The sequence below is a fragment of the Puma concolor genome, chromosome A1 (assembly GCF_028749965.1).
Source record: "Puma concolor isolate L17-30 chromosome A1, mPumCon1.1.hap2, whole genome shotgun sequence".
Taxonomy (NCBI): Eukaryota; Metazoa; Chordata; class Mammalia; order Carnivora; family Felidae; genus Puma; species Puma concolor.
Window position 1 is genome coordinate 209,579,162 of NC_141667.1, and position 17,215 is coordinate 209,596,376.

At 34.9% G+C, this 17,215-nt stretch overlaps 1 protein-coding gene across 1 annotated transcript in view; it reads right to left on the reverse strand.

Moving 5' to 3' along the window:
- Positions 1–9,835, reverse strand: part of LOC112860807 (NEDD8 ultimate buster 1) — an 80,043-nt gene extending 70,208 nt beyond the window's left edge. Inside the window, 2 exon segments of the mRNA XM_025924025.2 lie at positions 2,491–2,568; positions 9,593–9,835. Of these exon segments, the coding sequence (XP_025779810.2) occupies positions 2,491–2,568; positions 9,593–9,835 (321 nt within the window).
- Between the last annotated feature and the right edge of the window lie 7,380 nt (positions 9,836–17,215).

A 17,215-nucleotide genomic window follows, 5' to 3' on the forward strand; every position in this document is an offset into this window, starting at 1 on the left:
AAGTATCCCTATAACACATTTAATATTTTACTCATTTTATAGATGAAGAAACTGAGGCTTAGGAACATTAAGTCAGTAGTTCAATGTTAGTCTGATGTGGAGAGTTGAATTTGCAACCTTTCATCCCTAAATTTCCATGGATCTATAATTTGAATTTCCTGAATAGAAAATAAATTAATAAATGTCCCTCAAAAGTGGTTTCTTATTCATCAGGAGAAAGAAAAATTGAGCAATCCTACAGAGAACACCGTTTTGAAGAGAGATTCTGTATGAAAAATAAAAAGTACCAGGGTTTATGTTAGAAATATCAGCTGTTGTCCTTAAAATATGACATCCAAAGAGCCCTATTGGGAAGGCTTCATATGTAAATCGTTAGGATTCCACCTTCCAAGTCCATGGATATGATATATTGGAAATAGATAACTAATAGATAGATAGATAGATAGATAGATCGATACCATGAACCAACTTGGACATTTTTCTGTGTCTGTAATGGCAATTAGCCCAGTATTGGGTTAACTGGAAATATTCAACTTACATTTGTATTATATTAAACTTAAGCATGTTCAATATTTTAAAAATGTTTATTGGAAAATAATCTGAAATATAATTATTGACATATTTGATTCTTAAGGATAATCATAACTTCGAAGAAATGGATCCAGAAACAGTGTTTATTCTTCCAATATATCACATGATGAAATCCTTATTAATATGTGTCACCTTTACCCAATGTGAAAGTAAAAGACAGTTTTAAAAACTTAATTTTCAAGGATTTAGGGGGAGGTGGGAAACAACCATAGACTGAAAAGTAATTAAATTAAATGCACATTGCCCAAATAAAGATTATTTTTAATGAATTTTCCATATGATTAAGAACATAAGACATGAAACTAGGAAGTGATATATTGCCATAGGAATGTAAAGACTTATATAAAATAACCAAATATAAGATAGTATTGATAGTTACATATGAACTGTAAATATTAAAACAGCATACACTTAAAAGTAGAATAAGCTTTCTCTACTGCCTCCTGGCAGACCACAGCCCTTGCAAATACTCCTGTAAAGTTTTTTTAACCAGAGAGAAATGAGTTGATCCCAAACACTGAACAGGGACAGCAGCTAACGAAATGTTCAACAGCCTAATTCAGTATTTCTCCAGAGTGTGCTTAAGTCAATACTGGCAAATCTCTCCTCCTTGACTCCCACTTCCTACAAGCCCTGCAGATCCCAAGCACATTTGGAGAAAAGTCAAAGTCTTCTTCTGTCAGTTGCCAACATAAATGGCTGTAGTTCAACTTGAAAGAGATTAGACTCTTCATGGCTAGAAGGCATCCAGAGACTGATCCCTCCAAAATATTGAATTATCCATATTTATGTTATAAAATATTGATCTGTTAAATACTATTCACAGAGAAGCAACTTTGTGCATTTTCAGTGAACTTCCTCCAAGTTGACCATTGCAAAGAACATATAAAAATAAATGTTATACTGGAAATTTGTACCCTTCACCTATTATTGTCAATAATATTTAGTAACATATGGTGATAGGTGGTAACTACACTTATTATGGCAAGCACAGCACAAGGTACAGAATTACCAAATCACTGTGTTGTACACGTGAAATGAATATAACATTGTATGTAAATTAAACTTCAATTAAAAAATAAAAATTAAAAAGAATAAAAATAAATGTTAAAGCCTTATTTTTTTTACATTGAAGCGGCTTTCATATGCTAAGATATATGGTAAGAACCAAGCAAACAGATGGAATAAACAGTAGGCAGATAAAGTTTTTAAATCACATTTGATTAGCCTAAGTAATGCCATCTGACTTCCAGTTATGAAATTGTAGTAAATTACATATTCTTGATATATCCATATGAAATTTATTGGTAAAAAAAGGCAATAACATATTGAGCAATGAAATTTTCTTCCTGATTCTGTCAGTTCTATAGCATTTTGGTCTATACTTACTTCTCTTCTCCAGAGATTAAGTCCAACAATGCAAAATGTCTTACATGGTAACCCTCTGTTAAAAATATACTTAGGAAAATAATGCTAATGTGTTGGCATAAATCAACTCGACAGAGAGTAAAGAGTGAAACTCCCATATGGTTACACAGACAATAATAAAACCATACCATCTTAGGCATCCTTTCCAATGGTTCCAATCTGATTCTAATCATTAAAAGAAGCCCAGCCATAAATTTCATTTCTGCAATTCCAGTTGAAGATCAAAGTCGAAAGCAAGACTATCAATAGGGTGTGTGTTTCCAGTGTCATGTTTATTATTCTCTTTAAATTTAGTAGAAGTTGAATGAATGGCAGCTTATATTTTAGGAGTAAATTATATGGTTTGTGTGCTATGCTGAAATAATATAGTGAAATTTTTTAGGATTTAAGAGTTACTTGAAGACTTCTTAATTCACATCTCTACATTATAATAATACCACACTTTTTTTTTTTAAATATACTATAACTCACCTGAATATTTCCATCTTTATAAGATTCAAAGTCTTTAGCTTGACATTCAAGGCCGATTAACTTCGTCTCACCTTTACTCTTCAAACACAATTTTCAACATTATGTTTCATAAACCCATCAGTGAAAGAACCTGGAGATATTAAAAAAAATACTGAGCTTGCTATACTTTTTCAATTAATAAGGAATATGATTATCACAGGAGTTATATATGTGATTCACTGTATCTGGTCTTTGGGTTCATGTACCATCCTACCAATCCAGAACGAATTAATTAATTAAGAAGTTACTTCTTCAAAGAAACTTATAATATCTTCACTTCCTAATGCCCACTTCACCACAAACAAAGCCCCACAAAACAAACCTGGGAATTACTGCATTAATTCTCTGAATTTCAAGTATTGCTTGTATATGTTTCTTTCACAGCACTTAAATATTCTATTAAACTTACTTGTTCATATATCCAAAGCCTCAATACACTATGAACTCCTTGAGATTTATATTTCTTTTATTCCTTGCATAACACTATATATTACAGATTTCCAGGAAAATTACTTCCTTTTTACTACTTAAACATTGAAATGGCGTTAAAATGTTATTTAAACTGAGATGATTATCAGCTACACCTTTCCTACAAGTTTATATGTAGATATACATCTTTAATAGTATAACAGAGATAATTTTTAGCTTAGGCTACATATGCTTATTCTAGGTCTGTCAGAAGCACTTTATTTTAATTGAATTTTTAGGAAACTTTTTTTCATATAAAGAGCAAGAGTTAATGTTCTCAGAGTTAGAAAAGGATAGAAGGAAGATTTATGAGGGATGAAAATAATCTGAGCTTATTATCTGGGTATTTTCATTTCTCCTGCAAAACCCTTTGGAGAAAGGACTACTAACAGTTTTCTACAATGCAGCCAGTTACCTTTTTATTTTTATTTTTGTTTTTTTATTTTACTTAATCCAATTTCGTTAACATATAGTGTATGTAATAAAGGTTTCAGGAGTATAATTTAATGATTCATCACTTACATATAAGACCCAATGCTCATCCCAACAAGTACCCTCTTCATGCCCATCACCCATTTAACCCATATTCCCATCCTAAACCCTTCCAGCAAACTTTAGTTTGTTCTCTGTAACTTAAGAGTCTCTTATGGTTTGTTTCTCTCTCTCTCTCTCTCTTTTTATCTTATTTTTCCTTCCCTCCCCCTATGTTCATCTCTTTTGTTTCTTAAATTCCACATGAGTGAAATCATATGATATTCATCATTCTGATTTATTTCACTTAGCGTAATACACTCTAAGTCCATCCACTTTGTTTCAAGATTTCATTATTTTTGATCACTGATTAATATTCCATATATATATATATATATATATATATATATATATATATATATATACCACTTCTTTATCCACTCAACAGTCAATGGACATTTGGGCTCTTTCCACAGTTTGGCTACCGTTCATAGTGCTGCTATAAAGATTGCAGTGCATGTGCCCCTTTGAATCGGCACTTTTGTTTCCTTTGGATAAATACCTAGTAGTGCAATTGCTGGGTCATAGGGTAGTTCCATTTTTAATTTTTTGAAGAATCTCCATACTGTCTTTCAGAGTGCCTGCATCACTTTGCATTCCTACCAACAGTGCAAGAAGGTTCCCATTTCTCTGTATCCTCGCCAACATCTGTTGTTGCCTGAGTTGTTAATGTTAGCCATTCTGATTGCGGTGAGGTGGTATCTCATTGTGGTGTTGATTTGTATTTCCCTGATGATGAGCGATGTTGAGTATCTTTTCATGTGTCTCTTAGACATCTGGATGTCTTCTTTGGAAAAGTGTATGTTCATGTCTTTTGCTCATTTCTTCACTGGATTATTTGTTGTTTGGGTGTTGAGTTTGATAAGTTCTTTATAGATTTTGGATACTAACCATTTATCAGATATGTCATTTGCAAATATCTTCTCCCATTCCGTAGGCTGACTTTTAGTTTTGTTGATTGTTTCCTTTGCTGTGCAGAAGCTTTTTATCTTGATGAAGTCCCAAGAGTTCATTTTTACTTTTGTTTCCCTTGCCTCTAGAGACACTCCTAGAAAGAAGTTGTTGTGACCAAGTACAAAGAAATTGTTGCCTGTCTCTAGGATGTTGATGGTTTCCTGTCTTACATTTAGGTCTTTCATCCATTTTGAGATTATTTTTGTGTATGGTGTAAGAAAGTCCCATTTTGTTCTTTTGCATGTTGCTGTCCAGTTTTCCCAATACCATTTTTGAAGAGATTGTCTTTTTCTTTAAAAAAATAATGTTGGGGTGCCTGGGTGGCGCAGTCGGTTAAGCGTCCGACTTCAGCCAGGTCACGATCTCGCGGTCCGTGAGTTCGAGCCCCGCGTCAGGCTCTGGGCTGATGGCTCAGAGCCTGAAGCCTGTTTCCGATTCTGTGTCTCCCTCTCTCTCTGCCCCTCCCCCATTCATGCTCTGTCTCTCTCTGTCCCAAAAATAAATAAACGTTGAAAAAAAAAATTGAAAAAAAATAAAAAAATAATGTTTATTTATTTTTGAGAGAGAGAAAGAGACAGAGACAGAGCATGAACAGGGGAGAGGCAGAGAGAGAGGAAGACACAGAATCTGAAGCCGGCTCCAGGCTCTGTGCTGTCAGGCAGAGCCTGATGCAGGCCTCGAATTCGAACTTCAAGATCATGACCTGAGCCAAAGTCTGACATTTAACCAACTGAGCCACCCAGCTTCCCCAAGACTATCTTGTTTCCACTGGATATTCTTTCCTGTTTTGTCAAAGATGAGTTGACCATACAATTAGGGGTCCATTTCTGGGTTCTCTATTTTGTTCCATTGATCTATGTGTCTCTTTTTGTGCCAGCACCATACTGTCTTGATGATTACAGCTTTGTAATACAGCTTGAAGTTTGGAATTGTGATGCCTCCAGCTTCGGTCTTCTTTTTCAACACCACTTTGGCTATTTGGGATCTTTCCTGGTTACATATAAATTTTAGGATTGTTCTAGCTCTGTGAAGAATGCTGGTTTTATTTTGATAGTGATTGCATTGAATGTTTAGATCGCTTTGGGCAGTATGGACATTTTAACGATATTTGTTCTTCCAGTTCATGAACATGGGATTTTTTTCCATTACTTTGTGTCTTCTTCAATTTCTTTCATAAGCTTTCTATAGTTTTCAGCGTACAGTTCTTTTACCTCTTTGGTTTGTTTATTCCTAGGTATTTTATCATTTCCAGTGGCCATTTACATTCTTAAAGCACAAATTTGATCATGTCTATCACCAATTAGTTAAATCTCTTGGAAGTGAGACAAATAGTTAATGATACTAAAAAACAATGTATGTAGAACACAATCTATCTGGTATAACAATCTATAAATAGATAGGTTTTGGAAAGAAAAAAAAGCAAGGAAAAAATAGGAGGATCAAATACCAAAGAAATAATGCAAAATAATCTCACAGAAACAAAAGATAAAATTCTATAGCTGAAAAGAGATCAATGAGTTCACAGAACACACACACACACACACACACACACACACACACACACACAAATGCACAAACAAAATTCAACATATGCACTGTGGCATTATAGAACACTAATAGAGCGATGATTATTAAAGCTTCTTGGAAGGAAAAATAAAAAATAAAAACAAACAAAATATCACCCAAATTACCTAAAACAAAACAGATTATAAATGATAATTAAATTGAAATTAGACTTCCCATCAGCAGCACCGATGCCAGAAAGCAGTTTAAAAAATAAACAAGACATTTAATATAGAATTATGAAATTCACTTAAATTACTGAATAATAATACGGGCAAAATAAAGACATTTTGCACATAAAAACAAGTCCTTAGAGAAAAACCTTTCACAATCTATTTCTTGGCACATTATGCATGATGTGCTTCATCAAAATTTGAATTTTCTTATGGAACTAACTGAAGAAACAAAGGATCAAAACAGGAGAGCAGTGAAATGGTGCCCAACGAACACCTCTCTTGTTCTCCTAATAAGAGTTGAGTTAAGATTAAATCAAAATGATGGAAGAAGTCCAGGAGGAAGGTTTCCAGAGGAAAAGAACATTCTAACATTTCACAATTCTAAGTAACTAATAATATTTTTAATATAGGAAAAAATAAAGAAAATTCAATCACAGTATTTAATTATTTCAAGTTTTATTTATTTATTTTGAGAGAGAGAGATAGTGTGTGTGTATGAGTAAGGAAGGGGCACAGAGAGCGGGAAAGAGAGAGAAGCTGAAGCAGGCTCTGTACTGTCAGCACAGAGCCTGATGCGGGGCTCAAACCATGAACCTGAGCCAAAACCGTGAGTTGGATGCTTATCTGACTGAACCACCCAGGAACCCTCAATCACAGTATTTGAATAACTTTGCACAAACTGTATTTACATTGATAATATTCATACCATTTTTTATTTTCAAATTTGATTCAATATATAGGTTTAATACTATCAATAATTACAAGACAAAGAATGTTTTGTAGAATCTAACAGTCAGTCAATGTAAGATACACCATTATAGCATGGAATCCAAAGGTCAGTCATTTCTAAGATACACCATTATTTTATATTCTAGGGAAAAACACTAACAGTTAAAATATGATCCACAATCAATAGTAAAAGAGTATATTGGAATTGATGAAAGAGTGAAAACTCTAACAATAGCTATCACTTATTAAAAACTTACTATGTGCTGGGGCGCCTAGTTGGCTCAGTCGGTTAAGCATCCGGCTTCAGCTCCGGTCATGATCTCACAGTTCATGAGTTTGAGCCCCATTTCAGGCTCTGTACTGCCAACTTAGAGCCTGGAGCCTGCTTTGCATTCTGTGTCTTCCTCTCTCTGCTCCTCCCCCGCTCGTGCTCTGTTTCTCTCTCTTTCAAAAATAAATAAAAACATTAAAGAAAAAAAAAAAAACCTTACTGTGTGCCAGTTTACTGTTTTTTCTAATGCACAAACTCATAGAATTTTAACAGCCACTCTATAATGTATGTTCTATTCTTATTGCTTTTTCATAAATGAGGGAAAAGAGGCAAAAAGAGGTAATCAAGAAGCAAGACGACAGTTCTAGAAGGTTGTAAAGCAAATACTCTAACTAGACAACTGTATTGTAGATAAAACAAGACTAGGTGGTATTGCAGGTACAAGAAACAAAGGTGAATGTATTCGTTAAATTTATGAAGGAAATACTATAAGATACAAAGTTAATTACATATCTATCCTACAATATGTGTTGGGTGGATGTAGTAAAATGTGTTGAGATAAGATAAATTCTTATTTATTATAATAGATAATAAATATATAATGGCAAAGCATATTACTTAATGAAATTAATGTAATTAGAAACAAAAAGAAATTACCATAAAATAATTAAAGATATATTACTCTGCAAAGCAGAGGTGAGATGTATGGAGTAGTCTACTACTTTTCATTATAAAGCTATTTATTAAATCTTGTTTTTAATAATATTTGTGCATCAATTTCATAAAAACTAAAATATATTAATTTAAAATGAAAATATAAATACACATCGATACACATAACAATTAAAATTCTTTGGTGGCTTCAATTTGCCATCCAAACTTAATAGAAGTACCTAGCCTTTTATCACCTGATTCTTACAGATGTTCCCTCCTTATCATTTGTTGCCACTCACTTAAATTTCTAGTGAACAAATTGCTAAACAGACTGATGCAGCCTTGGTAGGAACTGGTTACACTAATGTCAGTTTCATCATTTTATTAAAGAGATTTCAACTCTTCTAAATCCCTTTGCTCCTTATATCTCCTTCCCATGGACACTTCTCACCTTATGTATTTAAATTCGTTGAAACTATTTAATCTCATGTTGTTTCCTTGATTTGGTAGATTTTTATGTATCTCTAACCTTCATTTCATTTTTCCTTTGGCTTTTGAACCCGCTCTCATTCCCACTTTATGTTCTTTTCCTGAGGTTGCCTTCCATGGGTGAACATAACTTGTGCCATAACTTGTAATTGAGCCTGCAATGCTCTTTATAGCTCAATTGTAAGCCTATCATAAGCAGGACGAAATCAAAAGAAGTTGTTGTGCCAACTTCTGAGTTAATTTGTTGTTAAGGACTAGTGATGTCATTTACCCACAAAAAAGTTTTTAAAGTAAGGAAAACTTTTAAGAGGTAAAGTAGTATATTTCTATCTTACTCAGAAATGCAACTGTATATTCATTTCAAATAAAAAGAATGCCATTGTCTTGTTCAGAGGTTATCTGGAATTTTTATTATTCAAAATGCTTTTTCTTAAATACTGTTAAATATATTAACTGAGTTTTAAGTGTATCAAGTGAACACATTAATTCCAGTTTAATGAAACTGTATCTTATACTTCTTAAATAAACTTTATGGAAAATATTTCATCTTGCTCAACCAACAAGTACAATTTGAAAACTGTCAGCTGTTAAAGAAACCTAGTATCCAACATAAAAACAAATGAGGTACTTTTCTTCAAACCAAGTACACTGGGGAAGGAGTCAACATGGCAAAGAAGTGGGGGGAGGGGGCAAAGGTCCCTCTTTCCTCAAACACAATAGTATGGAAGCTAGAAGCCTTGGAATTCCAAGAATCTGGGCTACCAAGTGACTGAAACATCATCACCAGGAGTCCACGGGGGAACAGCTCGGCAGGCCATGAGTTCATGATTACAAATTGGGAGAGATAAAATGAGCAGCATAGGCACGGAGGGAAGGTTTCTCCTTCTGTGGAGAGACAAAAGAAAGAAAAAGAGAGGCTGTGGAATCCAAAAAGGATTCTATTTGGACAAGAGAAAAACCTCTCTGGACCATGGACTAGGAAACAGAAAAAATGGAGAGAGAGCCAGTGTCTAGTTTGCAAACAACCTTAGGAGTGATGATACAGGGTTGCAGGACTTCCTCCAGACTGGGAAGTGCCGCCCTATGCACAGGTCTGGGGAGGAGGGGAGCCAGGCCCAGGCTTGGTAGTGAGCTCAGAGGTGCACTGGGAGAGCAGTCCCCTCCCTTGAGTTCTGTTTGAAGAAGGTATATAGTGTCTCCAAGGACAAAAGACCCTGCAGGTGCCCACCAGCCAGAGACCCTTTGTCAGCTGAGCAGAGTGGCATTGCCCTGGAACCAGGGCGTTTGGAGCAGGATCCTTTAAGACATCGGGATTTGAATCCCAGCCAAGCACTTGGCAGTTGCAGCGGGCTGTGGAGTGGTACAAACTGGCCCGCTTGCACCCTTGGGGCACTGTGAGGATGGCCTGAACAGAGTGGTTTGGGACACCCAGTCTGGGAAGGAGTGACAGGGGTGTCACGATTTCTCTCATCATCACCAACCCAGTGGGGCTACAGGGAATAGGACAGTGGGCTCCCAATGAAGGTAGGAACTGCTTACACCAAACCCCACCCTGTACGTGTCTGGTAACTGCCTATCTACCAGAGCAAGCTTGATTCACCAAACAAGAGGGCCCTCCTCCAGAACAGGACAGTGACCAGTTCCAAGGCACTATCAGATATAGGTCCACCGGTTTTGCATTTTCTGATTTGGTTCTTGGTCAATTATTGTTATATTCTTTCTTTTCTTCCTCTTATATCTTCCCTTCTCTATTCTGGTTATTGGTTTGTTTAAGCAGACATTTTTAATCTATTATTTTTACACTTCTTCTGTATCTCTTTCTTCTTTATTTCCCTCTTTCTCTCTCTCTCTCTGGATTAAGCCATATAGCTTCTCTGATTATCTGCTTGATTAATTTTTTTCTTTTTATTTTCTTTTTCCGTGCCCCTATCATTTCTCTTTTTGTATGGGATAAGCCTTCTTCTACCACTACCCCCTTTTAAAGTTTTTCCAGGATTACTTCAATGAAGAAATCAAAGCATACCTAATAGAAGGTCCAAATCACCACTCTAAGTAGGGAGATAAAGCAACCAGCAGAGAGCATTCAGCACACTCCAAAAACACCTGAAGTGCCAGGCCCTAGACAGTGTATGACCCCTCTTTAATATAATAGTGCTCCCAGGTACAGGATATATAACAAGCTATTAAAACACGTAAAGGACAGAAAACTAGCCAAAACGATGAAATGGAAGAATTCTCCTCAAATGAAATTCCAGGAAGAAATGACAGCTAGCAAATTGCTCAAAACATATATAAACAATATATCTGATCAAGAATTTAGAAGAATAGTCATAAAATTAATAGCTGGACTTGAAAAGAGCATAGAAGACAGCAGAGAATCTACTGCTGTAGAGATCAAGGAACTAATAGTCACAACAAATTAAGAAATGTTGTAAATGAGATGCAAAATAAACTAGATGCAGTGACAGCAAGGATGCAGGAAGCAAAGGGGAGAATAAGTAAAACAGAAGATAAAATTTTGGAAAATGATGAAGCTGAGAAAAAGAGAAAGAAAATGCTAGAAGACAAGGGGAGAATTAGACAACTAAGTTATTCATGAAATGCAAGCATATCTGTACCATAAGAGTTCCAGAAGAAGAAGAGAGAGAGAGAAAGGGGCATAAGGCTTATTTAAACAAATTATAACTGAGAACTTCCCTAATCCAAGGAAGGAAGCAGACATCCAAATCCAGCAGACACAGAAAAATCCCTTCAGAATCAACAAAACAGATCTTCACCACAACATATTATAGTGAAACTAGCAAAATACAGAGATAAAGAAAGAATTCTGAAAGCAGCTAAGGACAAACGGGCCCTAACCTACAAGAGTAGACACATTAGGGTAGTAGCAGACCTGTCCCCTGAAACTTGGTAGGCCAGAAGGAAGTGGCAGGAAATATTCAATGTGCTGAATAGGAAAAATATATAGCCAAGAATCCTTTATCCAGCAAGGCTGTCATTCAGAATAGGAGACATAAAGGCTTTCCCACACAAACAAAAACTGAAGGAGTTCATGACCACTAAACCAGCCCTGCAGGAGATCCTAAGGGGGACTCTGTGAGTGGAACACTGCAAAGACTACAAAGGACTAGAGACATCAGCACAAGCATAAAACCAACAGATAACACAATGACACTGAATCCATATCTTTCAATAATTACTCTGAATTTGAATGGATTAAATTCCCTCAAGAAAGTTGGGATAGAAGGAACATACCTTAACATCATAAAAGCCATATATGAAAGGCCCACAGCTAACATCATCCTCAATGGGGAAAAACTTAGAGATTTCAACCTGAGATCAAGAACACAACAGGGATGTATATTGTTTAATACAGTGTTGGAAGTCCTAACCTCAGTAATCAGAAAACAAAGTGAAATAAAAGGCATCCAAATTAGCAAAGAATAAATCAAACTTTCACTTTTCACAGATGAGAAGATACTCTACATGGAAAATCCAAAAAACTCCACCAAAAAGCTGCTAGAACTGATACATGAATTCAGCAAAGTCTCAAGATATAAATTCAATGTACAGAAATCAGCTGCATTTCTATGCACCAATAATGAAGCAACAGAAAGAATGCAAGAAATTGATCCCATTTACAATTGCACCAAGAACCATAAAATACCTAGGAATAAATGTAGCCAAAGATATAAAAGATCTATAGGCTGAAAACTATAGAAAACTTATGAAAGAAATTGAAGACACAAAGAAATGGAAAAATATTACATGCTCATGAATCAGAAGAACAAATATTGTTAAAATGTCAATACTACCTAAAGTCTTCGACCCATTCAATGCACTCCCAATCAAAATTGCACCAACATTCTTCTCAGAGCTAGAACAAACAATCCTAAAATCTGTATGTAGCCACAAAAGACCCCAAATAGCCAAAGTAAAGTTGAAAAAGAAAAACAAAGCTGGAGGCATCACAATTCCAGACTTCAAGCTATACTACAAAGCTATAATCATCAAGACAGTATGATAGTGGCACAAAAACAGACACATAGACCAACAGAATAGAATAGAGAATCAAGAATTGGACCCACAAATGTATGGCCAACTAATCTTTGACAAAGCAGTAAAGAATATCCAATGGAAAAAAGACCATCTCTTCAGCAAAAGGTGTTGGGAAAATTGGACAGTGACATACAGAAAAATGAACCTGGACCGCTTTTTTACATCATACACAAAAATAAATTATAAATGGATGAAATACCTAAATTTAAGACAGGAAGTCATCAAATTCCTAAAGGAGAAAACAGGCAACAACCTCTTTGACCTCAGTTGCAGCATCTTCTTACTTGACACATCTCCGAAGGCAAGGGAAATACAAGCAAAAATGAACTACTGGAATCTCATAAAGATAAAAAGCTTCTGCACAGTGAAGGAAACAATCAACAAAAAGCAACGGACAAAAAGGGAGAAAATATTTGCAAATGACATATCCACTAAAGGGTTAGTATCCAAAATCTATAAAGAACTTACCAAACTCAATGCCCAAAAAACAAATAATCCAGGGAAGAAATGAGCAGAAGACATAAATAGACACTTTTCCAAAGAAGACCTCCAGATGGCCAATAGACACAGAAGAAGATGCTCAACATTGCTCATCATCAGGGAAATACAAATCTAAACCACATTGAGATACTACCTCACACTGGTCAGGGTGCCTAAAATCAACAACTCAGGAAACAACAAATGTTGGCAAGGATGTGGAGAAAGGGGAACCCTTTTGCACTGTTGGTGGGAATGAAAAGTGATGCAGGCACTCTGGAAAACAGTATGGAGATTCCTCAAAAAATTAGAAATAGAATTACCCTACAATCCAGCAATAGCACTACTAGGAATTTATCCAAAAGATACAGGAGTGCTGATTCATAGGGGCACATGTACCCCAATGTTTATAACAGCATTATCAACAATAGCCAAACTATGGAAAGAACCCAAATGTTCATCAGCTGATGAATGGATAAAGAAGATGTGATTTATACATACAACAGAATACTACTTATCAATGAGAAAGAATGAAATCTTAACATTTGCAACAATGTGGGTAGAACTGGAAGGTACTATTCTAAGTGAACTAAGTCAGAGAAAGATAGATATCATATGTTTTCACTCATATGTGGAATTTGACTTAACAGAGTACCATGGGGAAATGGAAGGCGAAAATAGTTTCAAACAGAGAGGGAGGCAAACCACAAGACACTCTTAAATACTGAGAACAAACTGAGGTTTTATGGGGGGGGAAGGGGGAATGGGTGATGGGCATTGATGGGGCGGGTGGGGGGAATGGGTGATAGGCATTGAGGAAGGCACTTGTTGGGATGAGCACTGGGTGTTGTATGTAAGCAATGAATCATGGAAATCTACTCCTGAAGCCAAGAGCACACTGTATACATTGTACGTTAGCTGACTTGACAATAAATTATATTTAAAAAAAAAGAAACCTAATACACTATGAGTGGTCATCACTCTTTATATCCGTTACCCACTGATTTGTATACATTGGAGCTAGATACTCCTGAATCTGCTCTGTAATAAGCATTTTAAACAGGGAATCAAACATGACAATAAAAGTTAAGGGCATAAATAAGTAGCAAATATTGCCATATCTCCTGGGGAAATATTAATTTGTATCAAGTTGATATTAAGTATAAAAGAAAAAATAAGCAGAAAGAAAATAGAAAATGCTCTTTCACTTTAAGGAAAATGCATTGCATTGTAAGGTACCTAAGAGTAGGTATCTTCTTGTTATTTTATTTCATGTGGTCTAAATAGCTCTATTTTGGCTCCAGTAGGCAACAAAAAAATATATATAAATTGTTTATTGTGCTCTCAGCTCAGGAAAAAATAGGACTTGTGGGTTCTAAATAACAATAGGGTTTCACTTTTTATTTGTGTATTATGAAGGAAAATATGGTTTCTTTCTAAGAAAGGGAAGTTTTACTAACTTAGTAAAAGGTTACCACAACTCTCCATAAATCGTCAAGGATGTAAAAACATCAGGAGATATAAAATATCTAAGTGAAAATTAAGGAATTGAGACTCATGACGTAGTTATTATTTATTAGCAGAACTTAACCCATGCCTTGAACCATTTCCAATAAGTACGTAAGATTGTTATTCAGTCTGACATTTTTTATAACACCAACTTCAAACTCTGACACCATAATAAATGTAGTAGTTGCAGTGCTTTCCTGCTTTTTAAAGTCTATAATTTATAGTGTTTACAGTCTATAGGTTATAGTTTTTTATGGAAACATGTTTTGGAAATTAAATATAAAGTAACATGATGGAACCCATATTTTCAAATAACAAGATTACTGAAAATTCTAATATCCATGAATTCCATCGATGGTTGTGTTCTCTGGATTGGCTATAAATGCCTACATCACACAGGGTCTTTCTAAGACTCTTCATGTTTTTTTTTTTTAATATCGAATGGTGTTGCCCACTAACATGATGAGGTATTTATCTCTCATTCTTCATATGCAATCGAATATATTGCCAGTTGATGGTATTAAGTTACTTGTGAATCATTTTACTTTTTATCACTTCCTAAAATAATTCCATATAAAATAATATATACAATAGTATGTATTAGGAAGAAATATATGAGTGAAAAGTTTGTTTTTAGGATTAGATATGATAATAATTCTGTAAATGACTTCATAAAACTCCTGGAACTTCTCCAGGATTCAATTTTATAATGAGCTTTAAGGGATCTTTCATATCTGAAGGTAAAATACGGCTGTAATAAAACAAATAACTTTTAAAATTTTTGCTGAAGTAAACTTCGTTTGGAAAATTGATTTCAAACCTTTCAGAAAAGGCACAATTTAAAACTCATTTTAAAAATAGAAAAATTTGGCCTAAATCAAATTACAAATGTATTCTAAAAAATTAATTTCACTCGTAATTGATGTGCATGTATAATATATCACTAGGAAAATTTGTTGAATCAAATATCAGTAGTTTTTAGGGATTCTATAACAAAATAGCCTGCGATTTTGGATTTTCCCTTTTAACCTGATAAGTTATATAAACTGTATATCCTATATTTTATAAATTATCACTTAATTATGACAGTTTTGATGAACCAATAAATACATAACTATTATAATTCCTGTTTAGTGAGTATCTTCTCAGTGGTATAAATTAACCTTCTCATTAATTAATGAAGTTTACGACATGATGGCTTTACATGACCCTTGAAATTTAAAATCAACTTTTTCTTTTTATCTCTTTTTCGAGTATAGTTGACACACAATGTTACACTGGTGTCAAGTGTACAAAATAGTGATTCAACAATTTGTTACCTTATGCTATGGTCACCACAATTGTAGTTACCATCTGTCACTGAACAAAGCTATTACAATACCATTGACTAGATTCCCTATGCTGCACCTTCTATTCCTGTGACTTATTCATGCCACAGCTGGAATTAACTAAATTCCATAACTAGAATAATAGTCTGTACCTCCCACGCCCCTTGATCCATTTTGCCCATCCTCCCATCTGCCTCCCTTCTAGCAATGATCAGTTTGTTCTCTGTATGTATAGGTCTGATTCCGTTTTTTGATTGTTTATTCATTTGTTTTGTTTTTTTAGTTTCTACATAGAAGGAAAGCATACAGTATTTGTCTTTTTCTGTCTGACTTATTTCACTTAGCCTAATACCCTCTACGTACATTCATGTTGTCACAAATACCAATGGAATATTACTCAACCATAAAATCAGTTTTTTTTTTCTATGATATGAAGACATTCTTTATTCCTTAGTATATTGGAAGCTAAACTCATATTCTAGGCCTTTAGTTTCCGAAAATGTTTTGGTTTTTGTTTGTTTGTTTTTTCAGAGTCTAAGTAAACCTTTACTTAAATTGGAACCACAGATTAAATTTCTATGTCAACATTCACTGGATATTATGGGGAACATAGTAACCATGTGCGGATGTGCAGACACTCTAACAGGCTCACACTGAAGATTTCAGAGATTTTTCCCTTTGATCACATCATACCCTTTCCCATATAATTAGAAGCAGCCCATGATACAGTCATTTTCCAGATTTATCATATAGGACTGGAATAAAAATTTAAAAAACAATAGCTATAGAGAAACACACACAGGGCGAGAGGAATATAAAACAATGTGTGTGGTCCAGCTCACCAGCATAATGAGGCAAAAAGATTGGAAAATGAGTGATTTGAGTTTTATAGCCTTAAGAAGAGCTCCAGAATGTTTTCAAAAACAATGAAATAGTAAATAGCAGAGAATTTGTGGAGTGTTTCCCTAATTTACTAATCCTTACCTTTTGATGGAAGATAAATGCTTTTCATATGTCACTGCTACTAAAATTAGTTTATAAAATAAGCTTTTATAATCAAAATTATAATAAGATTATGGTAGACAGCCTTTAAGATGGCCCTTCAAAGCTCCCCAAGTCCCAATTTTTGCACATGTTTACAATCCACTCTCCTTGAATATGAGCTGGACTTATTGACACACTTTTAAGTGGTAGAATATGATAGAAGTGATCTCATATTGTATGCTCCTTCCAATGTTAGGTTACAATAAACTGTGGCTTCCACCTTGCACATACTCTCTAGCTCTATCTGGGTCACTCATCCTGGCAGAAGCCAGTTGCCATTTTTTAAAGAAGCCGTGTGGAGACTTGTGTGACAAAATACTGTGAGCTGCAGTAAAAAACCATATAAATGATCTTGGAAGAGGATTCTCATCCTCAGAATAGAGGCTTCAGGAGAGCCACAGCCCAAGCTGACAAGAGTCCTCAAGCCAGAAGCT